This window comes from Juglans microcarpa x Juglans regia, chromosome 2S (assembly GCF_004785595.1).
Source record: "Juglans microcarpa x Juglans regia isolate MS1-56 chromosome 2S, Jm3101_v1.0, whole genome shotgun sequence".
Lineage (NCBI taxonomy): Eukaryota > Viridiplantae > Streptophyta > Magnoliopsida > Fagales > Juglandaceae > Juglans > Juglans microcarpa x Juglans regia.
The window spans coordinates 32,258,258-32,279,978 of record NC_054597.1 but is presented as its reverse complement, the minus strand read 5'-3'; the positions used below and the strand labels follow the sequence as shown (position 1 = coordinate 32,279,978).

The window sequence follows — 21,721 nt, the reverse complement described above, 5'->3', positions numbered from 1 at the left end:
ATCATCAGAATGGCCTGTTAGAGACTTTCTCATAACTCAAACCCTTCCTGCTGCTTGATGTATTCGCTTTTTCTGTACACTAGAAACCAGAAAATAAGTCCAAAATCTACAAGTTGGATCGAGCCTTGCACATCAAACTGATGACAGTTCAAAAAAGTAGCACCGGATGAACTGAAAATCAATGCGGTAAAAGAGAGAATTAAAAGGCAACAAGACGCCTCAAGTACTTACATCAAGATGCATGTGGGTGGGTCCCTTAGGTCTCGTTTGTTTTCGCAGATGAGATGAGATGAATTGAGATTAAAATTAAAAAGTTGAATAAAATATTATTAGAATATATTTTTTTAATATTATTTTTATTTTGGGATTTGAAACAGTTAAATTGTTTATTTTATTATGTATGAAAATTTAGAAAAGTTGTAATGATGAGATGATATGAGTTGAGAAGTTTCCTAAAAACAAACGAGACCTAAAGAGTTGAAAATCAGACCGGTGGAGCGCTGTTCCTTGGATTTGCCGGCTGTTTGATTCAGGGACCGCTGGTTTTGTCTTTAGCTGTGTGAGGCAAGGAGCGCACACAAACACGGTGATTTCTTGCTTCGGTTGTGTAACTGCCCTGCACCTTAACCACCAATATAATTTCTGTGTCTCTGTTGTGTTCAGACCAACAATCTTGGGGGACACCATTAACAAACTGTTTAGTTTGGAATTCATTGTGATGAACCGACACCTCTGCAATATGATTGGGTCTGATTATGCCAGCTGCTGGAGTGACCTGGTTCAAACACAAGATCAATAATAAGCCAAATTTAAATTACATCCAGCAGAATACCTGAAATCTCTGAAGCCTCATGAGGGTATTAGTAGCTGAAAAATTTACGGTATATTACTATTTTGTACACACAACCAGACCAGACAAAGGCACAACGTTAGAATCAACCAAAATGGAACGCCACTCAAGTTTATAGAATGACAGTGATGTAATAACCAGCCCGCAGATGCTATAACTTCGACCAACATAACATTACAGTATCGTCAGCTCAGCAGTCTCTGGTCTAACATAAATTGACATCAAGAAGAAGCATATCTCAAATGCCCAAGGCAGACAGCTACAGCCACCTAAACTGTAGATCGACTTCCCCACTAATAGTATAGGAGTAACTGTTCAAGGAAAAATAAGTCACCTGAAGCCATCGTGGAAAGCCAAAGGAACCTCTTGGATGATGATCTGATGCTTGTCCATCCCCGTGATGAAAGATAAGCGTTCACAAATTATTTCAAAGAAAGCATCATTTTTCCCGGACTTGTTTGTAATATGCAAAATAGACGTGTCCTGATTTTGAAGGATTATATTGTTTGAACTGACAATAGTTTCTGGAATTTTGTGAAGTTCTTCATGCATATATCTAACTTTTTCATTTGACCCAAGAATTGCACCAAGCTCTTGCCTCCTTATTGAATCGTCAGCTCGAGCAATATCAACATTAAATATGCACCGCACCGGCTTGTGATCACTATCTATCACATCCATGCAAGCCTCATACCTATTAAACAAGAAGTGTCAAATTGTAAAATTCTAAAGAAAAGTTAAGATGAAACAAACTTATCTATGTTGACGTGTCTATATAATTTTATCAACCAACATACATCAATCCATGCAAAGAGAGTGAGAGAGCCGGTGCAGAAATCAAATCGCACCAACTAAAATAGTCAACACGCATCGTAACTTTATACAAAAATCTTAAAGATGACCCTTTTTATTTACCATCTTGATCACATTACCTGATCACATTACCCTCCTACACATTTTCTTTGCCCATAACGATTTAGCTGCCATCTACTCCCCATGAAATATGCTAATCAATTAGCTAAACGAGTCCAGTCAGATAGAATGCGATAAGCACAAAACGCTTGTGAAAATACCATCAAACATGACCTTGAAAATACACAAGTTCCAGCATGTTATTTGAGGCATCACATACAAAATGATTGTATGAAATATGCTAATCAATTAGCTAAACAAGTCCAGTCAGATAGAATGTGATAAGCACAAAACGCTTGTGAAAATAGCATCAAACATGACCTTGACAATATACAAGTTCCAGCAAGTTATTTGAGGCATCACATACAAAATGATTGTAGGTGACAGGTGAACAGGAAAACTCACCTCGCTGTTGAAGAGACCACGGGGAATGCTAAGCTGCAACCAGACGACAAAGTTGAGCGGCTATCACGATATAAAACTCTGTCACACCAGGCAGGGATGCGCTTCTTCTCACCAGAATCATACCCTATAGACAATTCACAGGAACTTCAGAACCCTTTGAGGAACCTTTATAAAAAGGACAAACTAAGAGATGAGAGCTCCATATATCAATCTCCAATTTTTTTTCCTTTTCAGGTCAAGGTGTACTTACAAGGGAAGGGGGGGGGGGGGGGGTGGCTGTGGGAAGCCCAACTAACCCACAATTAATTGTTTTTTTTTTGGGGGTAAGCATCTACTACGTATCAGCACTAAAAGTAATTTAAGTATAAAAGAAATGCTTTTATAGTTTATACACCGGACAATTGCTTTGAGTCATACACATCAAGCAATTGTAAATAATTAAAATCAGCTCAATTGGCATGTTTAGTTAGAACCAATAAATCAATGAAGCCTATTTTTCCTTTTTGAATTTTCTTTTTCACGCCCTGGCAAATAAGATTAATCTAAAACCAACCTGATAAACCAGCTTTATGCCTTTCAAACTTGTATGTGGGTGGAAATGTAATAACTGCTTCGTGCATCCCTTGGAAGACATTACCAGCTTCCATTTCTGTCAGGAGCTGATCCCTTTCTCTAAGCCTATCAAAGCATCTTTGAGAAATAATGTCCCGTGCTTCATCATAACCGATACCATCAAGCCGATAATTAAAATCACCAAGAAATATGACCAAGTCTGCCTCAGATAACTCAGGCATCCCTTCTGCAGGTTGCTCACCAATAACCTGTAGAGGAATCATGCTTTATCATATTCTGGAATACAATCAACTTATACAAGTAAACACTAGCAATGAAAATGGCGGCTTTCCCAATCGATACAATTACATACATTTGTACCACGGAGCATTTGAACAGCAGCAGCAGAACCAACTGCAACAGAAAGGACCAATGGCAAGCCAGAACTATAAACAGGCCAAAAGAAATAGATTGAGAACACAAGGAAGCAAAACGAGAACAGGTACAACACCGTACCAGCGGCAGCATTGAAAACATTAGTTGATCGGCAAAATGTCATTGTTCGATATACATGATCAAAATCTGCATTTCGCTGATTAACTGCTTCTAAATGAGCAGCAAAGTGACAGTTGACAAAGCAAAATATCCGGTCATACACTCTTAGCCTCAAACCAACAGCTCCCTGCTCAGACAATGTTTAGCGAATCAGTGTTAGGAGTAACCAACAATGACATAAAGTCGATATAATGTAAGTATTGTAAAGAACGAGAAATGTAAGTTAGACAAAAAAACCTAGAGAACATGATTGCAAACATTTCGAATTGTTTTAAGAGCAGAAGAAAGAAGTATGTTTATCAAAATGATAACACAACTTTCTGGTTTTTTTATAGGTAAAAAAAAAAAAAAAAAAAGAGAGAGAAATTTGGGTTAATCTCCTCATTACATAATTTTAATTTGACCACATAATTGGTACAGCATGAAGCTAAAGATTATAGATGAAATATAGATGTCATCATTTAACCTCACCTTTTTTTTCCCTCCATTTTCTTTCTAGTATTGGTATCCTCAGGCTTGAGGGTACTTGTTTTTTTTTTTTTTTTCACCCTCTTGTGGTTGGTACCAAAGGAAGTGGGGAGAAAACATTTTTTTAACATAAACGATAGTAAAGCTAAACGTACTCATTACCAATTTTTTTATGAGTAAAATTAATTTTGTTAATGACGGAAAGGGATATTATCCTGGTAAATATCAAACAGTAAACCGGTAGCACTGGCCAGAACAGCTACCTTATTACCAATTGCACGCCCAAAGCCACATGGAACTGCTGCAGCATCAACGTCACCAACATGAGCTCTAAGACTATTTCTAACCCTGAAATACAACACTTCAATTATCAAAGATGAGCAAGTCAACCCGGTTAAAGGCCTTACATAAGATTAAAGAGAAAGAAAGAGAATCAAGCTATATATTTACATCATGGAGGAACAGAACATCACATGATATTTAATTTAGCCATTGTTTCCTATTTCATTTCAGGACACAGATAGTAGATCCACCAGAAATAGGGGAAGGCTATTAAAAATTGGCCTAATTACTACCCAGTGTAAACGAAAACATAGTTAGCATGATCAACTCATTTCTAATACCATTCTATAATAAACCACTGAACTAAATCAGACAAAACTCCCATGACATTTGAAAGGAGCTTAATTTGTGAAACTTGGAGAATGCATCAGAGCTCATCAAGACCTTCCCATGAATTAATACGCACCACACAGAGATGAGCAAGCCAGCCAACTGCCTAGAACCAACATGTTCAAACGTCGATCCTTCATCCAATGTTTTACCAATCATATCCAGCCACCATTGCCCAACAGTACTCCCTGCAAGTCCTACCTACAGTTGACAGGGGAAAAATATTAAAGAGGCGATAAAATCCAACCGAAAAATGTCATTAAAATCAGAAAATGGTTACATAAGGGAAAAGAAAGAAGAATTTGAAGAAAAAATCTAGGGTAACGAGGGAGCTAACCATTAATTCTACTTCTATTTCTCCCTTTTTCTTTTACACAGTAGATTCCACCCACTTTGTTGCATATATCTTTCTCTTCTTCTTTTTTTTTTTTTTTTTTTGACAAAAAAAAAAACACAATAAAAAAAGTATTACTTAAACTATAAAAAGACACTAATCAATCAATGATTCACCTTAGCATAATTATGAAAAAATATATATCAAGACTTTATCTTCCATGAAATATAAGAGATAATGCCTTCTATCACAGAATAACAACATAATCTGTCCAAATTCCAGGTTATAATGCCTCTCAACAAAGCGTGAATCTCTAATATGTCAACAACATTCCCCATCTATTTCCCCTCGCTTTTAGCCTGAACATGTTTTTCTTTTTTATAAATAAAAAAAAAATGTTAAAGTTCTCTAAGGATTTCTAAAGCTTCTCCAGAGATATCAAAATAGCCAAAAATTGACAATTATCAACTTATTTATATGAAATAAATGTATTTCTTTCATCCTGGAAAATGTTTTTCTTCTTGACCCAAGCTTTTCAAGGATAACTTTTGACAGCAGGACGCTTTTAATATAAAGGCATTTAAGAGTATAATTCCAAACTCCAACAATGTGGCTTAAAATCAATGGAGTCGACTATAAGCATCTGAAATCTCTTATTTTCTTCCAAATGTCAAGCTTCGCAATTGGTTAAGTAGCATTATTGTCAACTTAAAGGAAAAAGGGTTCAACATAGAAAATAGAAGAAAAACGTACAGTCTCTTTAGCAGCAGACAGTGCAAGGACACCAGCACCCATTTCAACTTCTTGCAACCCAACAACAACAATCCCAACATCTTTGGCCCTAGAACCCAGCCAGGATATAAGTGAATCATGAGATGCTCTTCCCTGTCCAACATTCCATGTGCCAGACAACATTTTCACATTTTCTATCCTTGTGTATAGAAATTCTTTGCCAGCCAATTCTGATCGCAATATGCTGTCAAGAGGTCCTGGAGATGTGATGTTCCATCCACGTATACCACCGTGACTAGCCAAGGTAAAAACATAACCAGCTCCAACAGTAATTTCTATCACAGGGCTACTGTGAGCTACCCACCCTCCAAGCATATTACCGCCAAGGTCCAGTATCTGGACAGTTCCACTTGCATAACCAACCCATACTCGTGGACCAAATGTACATAAACATTGAACAGCAAAAGGGTGATACTGAAACTCTTGTATACGATTACCATTGCCATCCCATTGCACAAGTAGGCCACTTGTATTCCCAGTCCAAATCATCCCATCTATAGTCAACACCAGTGCTTCAGTTCTTCGATTGTCATCTCCAAAGGCCCCCTTTGTAGCAAATCGACGAACAGCATCTGCTGCCCCCATTATAGCATTACGTGAGCGCTGAAAGAAACCAAAGGAACCCTGCATTTTTTCCTTCCAATTTGAGGCATATTCAATTGAAAAATCCTGAAATGATGAAGAGTCCACTCGGTTCTCAATCTGACCATCCGTATTGAACACTCTCAGTAACTCCCTTGTGCGAGCATCCCTGCAAAATCAAAACCAGCAAAATATACTAAATCCGTAGAAAGAAAAAACTTAGAGAAAGAGAAAAAGATGAACCCAATGCGATGCATGGAAACAATATTAGAAAAAGATTATTAAGCGTTCATCTTTAGTCATCTATGTATCTCCCATCATTCCATGCACATATAGCACCACAAAATAAGTAAGAACCACTCTGACATACAGGATTATAGCTGAAATTGGAAATTGCACATTTGGCTTACTAGAATCCAAACTTTTCCACCGACTAAGAGCATTATTTCCTCATCATCTTTAAAAGCATATTTATGTGTGCCACGAATGAACAAACCAGATCAAAGTTAATAGATAAGAAAATTGATAGGCTAATGATAGGCTTCTACTCCAGCATATTTGTGTCAGGTAACTAGAAATCAAACTCAAATCCTCTTCATGGCTAATCCCAAAATCACCAGTTAAATTTGAATACCAATGGGAGAGATCTAAACAAAGAATATCGGCAGCAGTACAATATGCTAATTTCGAGAAGAAAAAACCTATTTGCAAGCCTTATTTTAACACACCAGTGATGTGGAGGATGTGAAAACCTGCCACCTCAACTAATAAATAGTATTTTGACTTTTTATATAGTTGTAATAGATTCCACAACAAGTGGTGTGTTACACTCTAGGCTTATACATAGCAGAACTCAACTTGAAATACATGAACAATGCTGAAGAATAAAACATACCACAGACCAAATGACAGATAACCAGCACTCCACACTTTTGCTCTAGAGTTATCAGCCAACAGATACTTAACATCTGATGTTAATATGTTACTGAAACCATTCACAGAGAGTTGGCTCCGCAAGTCAATGCAAGACCTCTCCACTGATAGAGTAGCCATGTGCCTCTCTTTGCTTGTTAGAGAGAGAGATTTTTCAATACTTTCCCATGGCCATATTCTAATAACACCACCTTCCGAACCAGACCACAGATCCCCTGAGCAAAAGTAATACAAAGTGAGGAAGTATAAAGTGCATAGATGAATTCCAGCAATCCAAAGCCTTGAAAAAGTTGACTGGATGGAACATCTCAAATTACACAAAGCAAAAGAGGTAAAGTCATAACTAGTACTTCTAAAAAGTTTCTTTTTTTTTTTTTTTTTTTTTTCCGGAAAAGAGGCAATTGGTAACCTCTAGCTCAGTGAAGACTGTTTGAACATACCTTCAAATTCAAAATGTTCCCTAATATGACATTCTCCTTCAATCTTTCCCCGTTCAATAGCTTATAGCATGTTGAGGCTCTGGTTCCTGATATAATTTCCCAATGCCTTGTATAGTGATAAGGTCCCAGGCCCTGATAGTTACTCTATGGCATTTTTCTCAAGTTTGTGGGATATGGTGGACAAAGATATATTTGGGTGATTTCTGATTCTGAGAAACTTGGATGTAGCGAAAGAAGTTTTATGAACATTTTCAATGATTTCCATGCAAAAGGAAAATTTAAAAGAAGTCTTCACACAACTTTCATTGGTCTCATTCCCAATAAAGGCTTTGACATCAAAGTTTTTTTTTATCGGTAAACAAAATTTTATTGATCATAAGAATAGGCAAAAGCCCAGATATACGGAAACAAGAAATTCAAGGAAACTCATTCCATTGAAATCAATTACAACCGACCAATGAAGTAAAGTACTGAAAAAAAATTTCCTAAGCTCTTCCATTGATCACTCCCGATCTTCGAAGCTTCTGTCATTCCTTTCCCTCCAAATGCACCACCATGAGCATATTGGGACCATCTTCCATATTGATGCAATCGAGGCTTCTTTCATTCTAGCTATACCATAGATTTCTGGATAAGCTTCCTTCAGTATCCTGTCACCACACTATATGACATGCCAAAATCTGATTTTGAATCCGTCACCCACCTTAAAGCAGGTATTTCTGAAGTATGTATCTCATCCTCTTCTTATGGGCTTCCAAAGACTCACCCCATATGGCCCACTTGCTTCATTTGAACACCAACCTCCCCATGCTTCACCGTACTTCAATTCTATGATATTTCTCCACAAGGTCCCCCATTCTTGATGGTATCTCCACAACTATTTACCCAATAAAGCCTTGTTAAAAACCTGGAAATTCCTGATATCTAGACCTCCTTCTAAGATGGGAGATCATATTGTGGCCCATTTTACCAAGAGACACTTTTTTTTTTTTTTTTATAGATAATAAGAGAATTTTGTTATATAGATAATAAGAGAATTTATTCCAAATAAATAGGCATAGCCCAAGTACACAGGAAGTATACAAGTAAGTACACCTAATACAAGCTAAAGCAAAACATTACAAATATTCCCATCCCTTACGACGTTCTTCACCCAAAAACTTAATAGTACTAAAGAAAAAATCCCTGAATTCCCCTATAGAACGTTGGCAATCTTCGAAACACCTCCCATTTCTCTCTAACCATAAGCACCAAAACAAACACAAGGGGATCATCCTCCATACTGCTGCACTGCCTCCACATCCCACTAAACCTAACCAACTAGCCAAAAAGTCCACCACACGCAAAGGCATCACCCAAACAATGCCTACCCTTGCAAAAATCTCATTCCACAGCTTTGTCACCACCTCACAGTGAAGGAAAAAATGGTTAACAGATTCACCATCTTTTTTACACATAAAATACTAATCAATTACAAATAAACCTCTTTACCTCAAATTATCCATGGTTAATATTTTCTCAAGAGACACCAGCCAACAAAAAAATGCGACTTTACTAGGTGCCCTTGCTCTCCAGATACATTTCCAGGGGTATACTTTATCACCATGACTATTTAACACCTTGTAGAAAGATCATAATGAGAATATGGAATTATAATAATGCACCCACAACAACCTATCCTCCCTATTCTGATCAATTTCTGTATCATATAATTTTACAAAGAAATCAGCAGCTTCACACACTTCCCAGTCCTATAAATCTCTGGTAAATTTCACATTCCAATGCAACATATTATTAGAAAACTGATAAGAGTCAGCCACTGCAGCCCCTTTGTTTCTAGCAATCCTAAAATGATTAGGATAAACATATTTAAGAGCTGAATCCCTCCACCAATTATCATCCCAGAAATAAATATTTGTCCCGTCCCCCAATTTGAAATTAATGTTTTTGACAAAATCCCCCCATCCCAACCGAATGGACTTCCACAAACCCACCCCTTTTACTTCATTAGTACACCAATTCCCCCACATTTTCCCATATTTAACATCCACAATCTCCCTCCATAATGCATTACTCTCGTTGTTGTACCTCCAAAGACATTTCCCAAGAAGAGCTTTATTGAAAAGTTTTATATTCCACACTCCCAATCCTCCACATGACACCGGGATACAAACATTGTTCCAACTCACCAAATAAAATTTTCTTTCCTCCCCATTACCGTCTCATAAGAAATTCCGAAAAATCCTCTCAATTCTTGTAGCTACCCCTGCAGGTAAAGGAAAGAGGGAGAGGAAATATGTAGGTAAATTAGGCAATGTACTTTTAATCAATGTAACTCTACCCTCTTTTGACAAATAAAGCTTTTCCAACCTGCTAACCTTCTCACAATCTTCTCAATCACCCCATCCCAAATAATTTGTGAGAAGCACCCAGAGGTAACCCAAGATATTTCATAGGTAACAAAGCTACCTTACATCCCAAAATATTGACCAGATCCAAAATATTTCTGCACCCACTGGAACAATTTCAGATTTAGTTAAATTAATTCTAAGCCCAGAGACAGCTTCAAAACATAACAATAAGGCTCTTAAAGCTCGAAGATGATCCTGGTTGGTATCACTGAAAATTAAAGTATCATTTGCGAAGAGTAAATGTAAAACAGTAATGCTGCCCCATGAAACATCACCTACCATGAAACTCGACACAAAGCCCCATTCCACAGCCGCTTCAATCATACGACTCAAGGGGTCCATAACTAAGACAAATAGGAAAAGAGATAAAGGGTCTATTTGCCTCAAACCACGGGAGCTATTAAAAAATCCAACCAGAGAGCCATTCACCAATATGGAAAATCTGGCCGTCGAAATGCAATGTTTTATCCACGAGCACCATTTCTCCCCAAAACCAAATCTCCCAAGCAAGTAGAGTAGAAAATCCCAATTGACATGGTCAAAAGCCTTTTCCATGTCCAATTTGACTAAAATTCCAGATTGCCCCATCTTTTTTCTACTTACCAAACACTCATGAGCAATTAAGATCGAATCAAGAATTTGTCTTCCCCTCGCAAATGAATTTTGAGACTTCGTTATAATTTTATCCACAACCACACTTAGGCGGTTAGCTAACACATTTGAGATGATCTTATACACCCCATTTACCAAGCTAATAGGGCAAAAATCCCTCATTTCTACAGCACTCACCTTTTTAGGGATGAGAGCAATGAAAGTGGTATTAAAACTCTTCTCAAATTTCAGGAAGGAATGAAATTCTTCAAAGACTTTAATATCATACTTTACAATATCCCAACATGCTTGAAAAAATGCAATGGAAAAACCATCCGGGCCCGGAGCCTTATCCTTAGACATGCCTCTAAACACATCAAGAACTTCATCTTCCTCAAAGGATCTCTCTAACCAATATGCAGTAAGATGATCAATGGTTTCAAAAGCCAGCCCATCTAACTTAGGTCTCCCTGAAAATTCTTTCCCAAAAAGCTTCTCATAAAAATTCACAATATGATCTTCAATCTCCTGCTTGTCACAAATCACATTATCTCCTACATGAAGAACTTCAATGGAATTATTTCTTCGATGAGGGCTGTAGAAGTAGAACTAATGCCTCTCGAAGCTCCATTAGAGACTAGCTCGACCCAACCCACATAATTATAGCTCCATAAACTATGAACCACCGATTGGTTGACAACCTTCAATTTAGTTTCTTGAAAACAAATAATTTTAGCCTTCCACTGCCTAATCATATTTTTCACTCGGAAACATTTTCTATAATCGTTCAACCCCCGAACATTCCAAGAAATGATCTTAGGCTTCATGAGAAACCATTGACAGCCCTCTCTTTGCCTTTTTCTCTAAAGGCACTCCCATCCCTGGATTTGGAATTAATCGTACATTCCAGTCTTTTTAGCTCCCTCTCCTTTTTAGCAACAGATCTGACCAGAGCAGGATGTCTAGCCTCAATAGCAATAAGTAGAGCTCTAAACTGCTCTTCAAATCAATGTTTTGAATACCATACCGGTCAAGGCACTGGAACGAAATATTTCGGTACCGGTACCGTTTTGTGTACAGTTTCGAGATAGTCAATATATGAATAAATTATATATATAAATATATATATATATATAAATTATATTCTAAAATACTAGTTTATATATGAATAAATTATATATAAATACATATATATAAATTATAAATAGCCTAGTCTGAATTGGGGGTCAAAAAATGAGCTTGTAGTTTGAAAAAATGAAAAAAAAAATTAAAGGCCGAAATATTGGCCTGTAAGGGTCGAAATACAGGCCAGTACAAGCCGAAATATAGGCTGGTACGGCCGGTATTTGGGCCGGTACGAAATATATGCAATACCTGTACCGGACCAGTGGCCGGTACGGCATATTTGGTCATACCGGCCGGTACGGTATTTGAAACACTACTTCAAATCCCTCACAAGAAATGCCAACACAATACTAAGTGAAACTTAAACTCATCATTCATCCCCCCAATAAAAAATCTCACTGAAGTTTCTCCATGCGTTGAACCACCCTGGCAGGAAGTGGGAATAATTATAAGAAATAAGTCGACAAGTTGGATAGGGTACTTTTAATTAAAGTGACCCTACCACCTACCTTTGAATAGGTACATCCTTCCAACTAGCTAGTTTCCACTCCATTTTCTCTAATACATCATTGATCATACCAAATTGATTTTGATATGAATGGTGCACCCAAGGGGAGGGCCAAGATATATTATCGGCAAATGAGATATCTTGTGTTCCAAGATGGAAGCCATGCTCTCCACATTAGTAACATCTCAAACCGGAACTACTTTTGATTTGGTCAAGTTCACCTTCAATCCCAAAGTACCTTCAAAGCAAAGACGAATAGCCCTCAAAGCTTGAATATGATCATGTTTGGTCCCACAAAATATTAGTGCCGTCGGCAAATAATAGGTGAGATATAATTGGCTCCTCCACTGGAAATCCATAATGGAAGTCGCCCTCCACAACTCGTGAGATCATCTTGCTAAAGGCTCCCATTGCAAAACAAATAGTAATGGAGAAAGAGGATCGCCTTGTCTTAGGCACCATGAGCTCTTAAAGAATTCCATGGGTGTCGTTCACCCAAGATAGAGAAACAAGTAGTTAAAATACAATAATTGAACCATGAACACCATTTCGAACCAATGCCACATCGCTTGAGCATGTGAAGCAAAAAGCTCCAATTGACTTAGTCATAAGCCTTTTCCATGTCTAGTTTACACAAAAGCCTCGGCTCACCTGACTGAGTCTATTAGCCAAACATTCGTTGGCAATAAGTACTGAGTCAAGAATTTGCCTACCTCTAACAATGGCATGTTAAGGCTTGGATATTAACTTCTTCACCGCCAAGCTCAATTTATTCACCAAAACCTTCAACATGATCTTGTACATCCCACTCACCAAGCTAATGGGTCGACAATCTTTTACCTCTACCGCACTTGTTCTTTTGGGAATGAAAGCAATGGAAGTTGCATTGAGGCTAATTTCAAACCTTCCATTTTCATGAAATTCATGAAAGACTCCCATAATGTAATCTTTAATCACTTCCCAACAAGTTTTAAAAAAAGCCATAGAGAAGCCATTCGGAACTGGACTTTTGTCACCCACCATACTTTTTACTACTTTCTGGATCTCCATCTCTTCGAAGGGCTGCTCAAGTCGTGCTACTTCTTGCGACTTGAGAGCATCAAAGGTAAGTCCTAATTTCGGTCTTCAAGAAAATTCTTCCAGAAGCAATTGCTCATAGTATTTTACAATGTGATCCGTGATCGTTGGTTGATTTGAAGTAGTCACCCCATCCACCAACAATGTCTTTATGGCATTGTTCCTTCCTATGCGAATTTGCCATCCAGTGGAAAAATTTGGTGCATTTGTCCCCCTCCTTCAACCATAAGGCTCTCGATTTTTCTCTCCAAGATATATCCTCCAATAAAGAAACCCTTTCAAATTCCACAGAAACTTGGACTTTACGAGCTCTCTCCTCTTCAGATAGTTCCCTAACCTCCTCCACACCCTCCAATCCCTTGAATTCTTCAAACAAAGCATGTTTTTGGCCTTCCACATTGCCAAACACCTGTTCATTCCAAGCCTTCATATCTTTCTTCAAAGCATTCAATTTACTTGTCATGACATAGCTTGGGTTTCCATAAAGTTGGTATGAAGACCACCACTGCCAGACTCTCTCAATGAAACCCTCTGATTTCAACCACATATTTTCAAACTTAAAGTACCTTGGGCCTCCTGGAATACCTCCACAATCAAGGAGGATGGGAAAAGGGTCAACAAATCCTAGAGAGTCTCTTCTAAATAAGATTCAGATAGTGTGCTTCCCATTCAAGTGGATACTAAGAATCTATCAAGCCTTGACCAAGAGGAGTGTTCTCGGCTATTCAACCAAGTGTAGGAGCCACCTGCAAGGGGAAGATCTAGTAAATCTTGTTCAGAGATGAAGTTAGAGAATTCTACCATTGCCGAATTGAAACTAGAGCCACCCGATCTTTTACTCGAAAACCGTTGTGACGTTAAAGTCACCATCAATACACCAAGGTAGGTCCCATATGATGTTTACACCACCCAACTCATCCCCTAACAACTTTTTTGCATGATCTATATTAGGACCATAAACACCTGCAAAGGCCCATTGGAATCCATCCACAACACTCTTGAATGAACAAGCTACCATAAGGTCCCCCACACAATCTTCTATCTTCTCCATTGGATGGCAAATGAAGCCACCACACTTGACTACATCCCCACAAACTTCTAACTATATTTCATAAGATGAGTTCCAATTTTGTTTCTTGTACACATACAATGTCTACTTTCTATTGTTGAAGCTGGTTTCTGATTCTGAGGGCGTTTTTCCATCTCATTCAGGCCCCTTACGTTCCACGAAATGATTTTTGGCTTCAAAAAACTACTTTTGTTGCCCTTCCCTTTGGTCTTGCACGACCTGAACTCCTCTCTCTAGCTTCGTAATTAACTGGCCAGTTGAGTCTTTTTAGTTCTCTAGCTCTTTTATTTGCTGAGCTGAGCTCATTTTTTGAGTTTGTTTGACCAGCCTCTATGGCTGTAACAAGAGCTATGGATTGGTCCTCGAAGCCATCACAGATTGTCCCTACACAATGTTGGATCTCCTTTGCTTTGTGCAGTACCCATTCTAACACATGGATGTTGTTGTTTCTACTTGGGTGTATAGAATTCAGTGGAAGGACTTCATCCCAGGTTTCTTCTTCACTGTCTGTGAAGCTCATCTAGGATACATTCTCCAAATCAGATCTCGGCCCTTGTCTGTATTCTCCCATAGCCCCATCAAAATTGTACACCACCATAGCCCCTAACACCCATGGTAGGTTTTCTGCCCCTTCTACATGCTTTTCACAGTGTCCTTCCTAAACTCGAGCCCTTTTCAAACTCAACCCTCCTTCTTCAGTGTTTCGACACTGCCAAAGGTGTCCCGGTATTGTTAACGCTGTCATTTCTGTTTATTTCCACTGCCGGAATATCTTTTCTGCGTTGGAGGCATGTTTTACAGCCATATCGCCTGTAGCCAGCGTTACCGCCATCAAAGCATCCAGGGGTGCCAGCCACTTTATCACCATGTTTCGGAAATGTTTTCAGTGCAGTCCCCTCCCCAAGAGTCATTGGTGCCGAGGCATTTTTCATGATTCCGGACCGGTTTCGAAATGTGCAAACCCGTGTGTGATCCGCCAACTCCATATCTTATAAGAAAAAGGCTGAAAATGGTGTTGGAGAAAATTATTTCGAAGTCTCAAAATGCGTTTATACAGCAAAGGCAAAGTCAAGATTGAATTTCCAATGCTAATTCATGTCTCAACAGCAAACTTAGATCTGAACTTTAGAGTGATGTGTGCTTTGAATATTGGATATAGAGAAGGTGTATGATAGAGTTAAGTGGGGTTTCCAATTGAATATGCTGAGGAGATGTGGCTTTTCGGAGAAATTGTGTGATTGAATAGCTCATTGTATTTGGTTTGTTTCATGACATGTTGAACGACACTTCTATGAAATTTTTTTAATAGCTCCTGTGGCTTGAGATAGGAGACCCCTAGTCTCCTATGCTCTTCTTATTCATGGAGACTACAAGTAAAATTCTCTCTTCTACTATGAATGGAGGATTTTTATCAGGTTTTTGTGAGGTTCACGAATAGAGATTGGCCTATCATTTCTGTTTGAGGAAATACTTTGATATTTTTTGAGAAAACCCCAATTACCTTCATTACTTGCACTGCCTATTATGCATATTGAAGTAATCAGGTGACAGGTCTATGATTTGACTATCTGAATTGCTCCCTGTGGGCACTATTTGGCTAGTTTGAAGCAATTGTACTTTTACAAGGGTGTTCAGACTATAACTAAAAGAAGGTTTTCAAATCTGCCAACATATTTCATGTCTCTCCTACCCTTTCCGATTGGCATAACTAACCACCTAGAAAAATTACAGCAGGATTTTCTGTGGGGTGGTATGAGTGTGGATGTTAAATTTCATCTGGTAAATTGGTCCAAGGTTTGTCTCCAATCTCTGAGGGTACTTTGGGGGGTCAAAATTTAATTCTATTCGACTGAGCTCTCTCTTGAGGAACTGATTATGACACTAAGCTTATGAGATAAGAGGCTTGGAAGGTAGGTGTGGAATTAAATATGGTACCTCGTTGGGAGGGTGGTGTTCCAAATGAAGTCAATGGATTGGCACAAGGTATGGTGTTGTGATCGGTCCCTTAAGGTAGCTTTCCCTAGATTATTCAAGATCGCGTGATTTAAGGATGTTTTCGCGGCAGATCATTTATAGCTTTCTAATGATTCTCATCAGTGGTGAGTTAATCTAGCCAGAACGGCACTCGATTGAAAGGTGGATCTCTTTACTTCATTTATTTACGCGGGTGAACTTCATCAAGCTGAGAGGGGTAGTGAAAGAGAAACTATGTTGGCCCCTTTCAAGAAAGGTGTGTTTATAGTAAGGTCTTTCTTTAATGAATTAATTAACTATATATTTTCTCAGGGGAACGAGGTAAGAAAAAACAAGTTCGCTGGCAGGAACATTAATCAACCAGGGCACAGACATACCATAAGACGTGATGACAAATGAAAGAACGGCGCCGCGATGAGCCTGCCATGAGAAGCTTTCCTTGAATCGACTCCAGGATTCGCCATTGTGGTCAGATATCGTCGTCTTCCAGCACCTGATTCTCCCATCAATGTGCCCACTCCACACCACTCTGCTCCCCTCATCCCCGAGCAAACATGTGGTAGGCGAAGTCGAAGCAGACTCCCGAAACGGTGCTGTATACTCATCCCCAGTCTTCAGGTCTCCGACCCCTGGCTGGTACAAATCCTCGAAGTCCCAAATCCTAACCCCGCACTCGCTCCCGGCCCACAACTGGGAGTCCGTAGCGGTGACAGTTCTCAAAAAGCTGGCAACCTGCAATTCTCTAAGCGGGTGAGGCCGGAGCTCCAAGCATGGCGGGCGACCCGGGTGCACGGCGGAGCGGACGGGTACTTTGAATATCCCGGTGCCACCGCCCTTGGCGACGAACTCGGGGAGGGAAGAGCCATCATTTTGGGGGCCGGAGGCGTCGTTGGAGAGCTTGCGGTCGAGGCGCTTGGAGGTGGACTCAATAGACTTGGAAGACAGAACGTCGTATTGGATTTCGTCGTCCTCATCGTCGCCGTCGTCGTCTAAGTCAATGAGCGGTCGATCCATTAACCGGAACTGAATCAGAATGCGAAGAAAGAAGACAGTTGGAAGACTTGTTTGCACGGGATCGAAGGAACGAAAGCAAGGAAGAAAGGCGATGAAATTAAGGAGGAGGGTGTTTCTTTTTCTTTTCTATTTTTGATTGCGAAGGTGCTGGATGTTTGTTTCTGTGTTTTGGGATTAGAAAGAAAAAAGAAAAAAGACAAAACAAACGTTGTCTGAAGCTCTGAAATACATTGTTGAAATTTTATAATATTATTAATAACTAATAATAGAATTTTATTATATACCACCATTTTTATATTTTTTTGATATATTTTATTAATATGATTGATGAAAATAATTATTTTATATTAAAAAAATGATAAAACCAATCATATTAATATAGTGCACAAAAAATATATAAAAGTGACTGCACATATAATTTTTATTAATTAATATACGTACAATTTATTACATTAATTTTATAAATTATTTTATAAAAATATTTTCTATTTAAAATAAAATAATTATATATATATATATCATTTTCTATCGTTAATATATGATTTTTAACTGAATATGTGTATATATATGTAATATAATTTTAGTTGAGATCATTCCTGCATTTTTTTATAATCTACATATTTACCAAAATTTAACAAGGAACATATATGCTAAACTCATGAAACCCAAATACTATAGGTTTTAACAACACATTGATGATATTAAAAGAAAAAAAATAGTTATCGGGTGGCAGAACGTTGTCAAAGGATCACATTAGAATCTATATATCTCCCCTCTATTGTAAATGGCGCTATAGTAGTGTCAAGAGTAATTTTCTTTTTTTTTTTTTTTTTTTTTGAATGGAGTAATTTTCTTGTCCTTGAGGTTTGCGTTTGATGAGCAGAAGAGAAATTACTTTTTCGTTCTTGGGGTTTGTGTTTAATGGGTAAAATTGTCTCTTGAGGTTTTATAATGTGTTTGATAGGTAAAATTATCTATTTGTTCTTGTTGTTAGAGTGTGTTTAGATATTGAAGTGAGTTGAATTGAGTTGAGATGATAAAATATTGTTAGAATATTATTTTTTAATATTATTATTATTTTAGGATTTGAAAAAGTTGAATTGTTTATTATATTTTATATTGAAATTTAAAAAAAATTATAATGATAAATTGAGATGAGTTGAGAGTACTTAAGGAACCAAACAAAGCCTTAGTATTTAGTGGGCCACCTTTTTGTGAAATTCTAAAAGTGGTAGGCAAAATCATCAAGGTTTTCATATAGATTATTAGGGCTTTTTTCATATTTTTTATATTATCTATTTTACCTTAATTAAATTATATTGTTTCTTAAATAAATTTACATTTTTACTATTACAATTTATTTTGAAGAATTTTAGGTAAATTTGGTCATCCTTTTGTGCTATGACATTCTTCGGATTAGGTTCATAAGCGATTATTTTTAGGAATAACACCGTATAGTACGAGTTATTTAGAAATAAGACCATCTAATAAATTTTTATCCTAACATCCACGAAAACGTGGTCCGATGACAAGGGTTAGCATATTAAAGAATGTCAAACTAAATTCATATTTTTGTGTCTTTCTATTTTAAATTTTCGTTACTTTAGTTCAAAACATTCAGGGTGCGTTTGGTTACCAAACTCACCTTAACTTATCTCAATTCATCATTACAACTTTTTCAAATTTCAATATAAAATATAATAAACAATTCAATTTTTTTAAATTTCAAAATAATAATAATATTAAAAAATAATATTCTAACAATATTTTATCATCACAACTCAACTCAACTCACTTTAATATCCACACACAATTTTTCAAATCATCTTCATTTATACAAATAATGTAGACCTAGGTATAAGTATTGCAATAAAAGAAAACAATACATGAGTTGGGAAGATCAATTTTATGAACAAAACAAATTCATCTCCATAAAACAAGTTAACTATCTTCTTAATAGTCTGATCATGTGTGAAACAAATACATACCCGCAGCTAACAAACACTAAACTTTACAATAGTTGTATATGTAAACCATGTTTTGATTCACATATCTATATTAGGTTTGCTACATTTGCTACTACCGATTTAATAATTATTTTTTACAATTGACAAAACTCTAAAACATTTTCGAATTATTTAGTTCAATATTATATTAACAATTATTATTTTTCCTCCATGAGTCTCATTCTTAAAGATTAGTTCAAATTTATATGTATTTTAAAGATTTTATTTTTCTATATAAAAAACACAATAACACTTTCACCTGGTCATACGTATCTTGCACAATCCGACCAACACATTGCGCAAGAATTTATCCTAGGATCACTGAGCAAGACAAACCTGATTAATGTATTGCTAAAAAATTTCGAGTATCGCAAGAAAATAAATCTTGATCGGGATCACCAAACAAGTCCAGTCCGACAGACACATTACTTAATAATTCCAAACATTGCAAGAAAATCTAAACCTTGGTTAGGAAAACCACAGACACATGAATTCGTAATCCCAAATATCAGTAGAAAATAACTCTTGATCAGGATCACCAAGCAAGTCTAGTTCGACAGACATACTAGTTGGTAATATCAAGTAGTGCAAGAATTCAACCCTTGTTCAGGATCACCAAGCAAGGCAAGTCTAACTAACACATTGCTTGAAAGTTTCGAGCATTGCAATAAAATAATCATTGCTTAAAATCACTAAGCAAATCTAATTCGACAAACACACTGCTCAAAAATTTCGAGCATCGCAAGAAAATAACCCTAGTTCTAGATCACCAAACAAGCTCAGTTTGACTGACATATTGCTCAATTACACCATTTTCAACCGGGTAGACATGCTTTGCACGTGGAATCTTTACTAATATATATGTATGCATATATCTATATATAAACTAAAATTGAAGTATTTTGCTTATAATTATATGATCTTTTATTTACAATAGAAAAATACAACTTCCAAATTCTATGTCTTTTGCATCGGGAAGGAATTTTATGACATAAAGGAGTTCAGGACCTTGATCCGAAATCTTTAGCTAAAATGCGAGGTTGAAACTGGAATTGTCAATTAGGGTGTCATGAATCATTAGACTCTATTTTGCCAAAAACAAAACCCTATTTACTAGCCGGTATAGATAACGCATCAAACAAATTGCTTATTAGGGATGACAATATATGACACGACCCGTAAACCTAACACGATATGAATTAGTGGGTTTGAGTTTGATATAAATGAGTTGGGGTTAAAATAGGTTGACCCATTAAGACATAATTAATAAACGGGTTAACCTGCTTAACTTGAAATCAACTTGCAATAATCTGTTTAATTTTATGTCAAAATTACAGTTTTATTATTGTTGGATTGTAATATTGATATTTCTCAATATACTTATATTTTTGTTGTTGAGATTGTAATTTTGGACCTATACTTATATTTGTTATTGTTGAATTTGTAACATTGGTTTTCTTATAGGTTAAAATCTGAAAAATATTGATATTTTTGTTAATAGGTAGCCTTATTGTTTATTTTTTGAGATATTAAATGAGTTATACAGGTCAATTCAACCCATATACATAAAATGGGTTGAAACAAGTCGTATTGCGTTGATCAATTTCTAATTAATTATTAAACGGATCAAAACGAGTCATATTGTGTCACCCATTATTTAAATGGATCGTGTTACTTAACGAGTCACGGGTTGTATTTGGGTTGATCCATAGTGTCAAATGTCAATAACTTATCACGACATGAACATGACTCATGAACACGAATTACATGACATGTATTTTACATACCGACTTGCAAATAGAATAACTATTTGCTTGAGGCTAATGAGTTGGATTTTTGTATATAGTCTTACACTTTGGATGATGTTTGATCGAGTTTGTTGGTTATTTATTGGTTAACACCAAAATCCATGCGCATGCATCATACACATACACATACACATATTAGGATTTTTAGTGCTACTCCCATCAACAGTCGGTATTGAATTGGGTACCGACTAGTGTATTGTGTTCTTTTTTAAAGTATTTTTTGTGTATTTAAAAAAATACTAAAACTAAAAAATATAATATTAAAAAATAAACAAACACAAATGTTAATAAAAAAAAACATAATTCGTTACAAATGATAGGTATACTTTGTAGGTGTACCTATCATTTTATATATATGTGTATATCCTTATGATATTTCTTAACATGCATGTTATGTCTTTGCTCTGAGCTTATGAATCTATGATCGGTCTACAATTTTAAAATGATTTTTTTTTTTTTAATTTGTTTAAAATCATGAATAAAAAGTGTTCCACGAGCTTGGTCCGTGTTTGCATTTATCTTGGTTAGTTCTCAAATTATTTCACAAGGGAATCCATATATATGATATGTCTTGTTAACATGCATGTTATCTCTTCGCTCTGAGCTTATGAATCTTGGTCAACAATTCTAATTTTTTTTTAAT

At 36.7% G+C, this 21,721-nt stretch overlaps 1 protein-coding gene across 1 annotated transcript; it reads right to left on the bottom strand.

Annotated features, from left to right (window-relative positions):
* Positions 1-375: 375 nt before the first annotated feature.
* On the bottom strand, positions 376-17,450 carry LOC121253134 (type II inositol polyphosphate 5-phosphatase 15-like). Its single transcript, XM_041153067.1, is given in 13 exon segments — positions 376-567; positions 569-775; positions 1,185-1,246; positions 1,249-1,544; positions 2,168-2,291; positions 2,721-2,988; positions 3,093-3,133; positions 3,236-3,401; positions 4,006-4,090; positions 4,491-4,615; positions 5,502-6,291; positions 7,018-7,270; positions 16,628-17,450. Coding segments are annotated over 13 exon segments (3,213 nt in total). The 5' UTR covers positions 17,265-17,450; the 3' UTR covers positions 376-408.
* Positions 17,451-21,721: the final 4,271 nt, after the last annotated feature.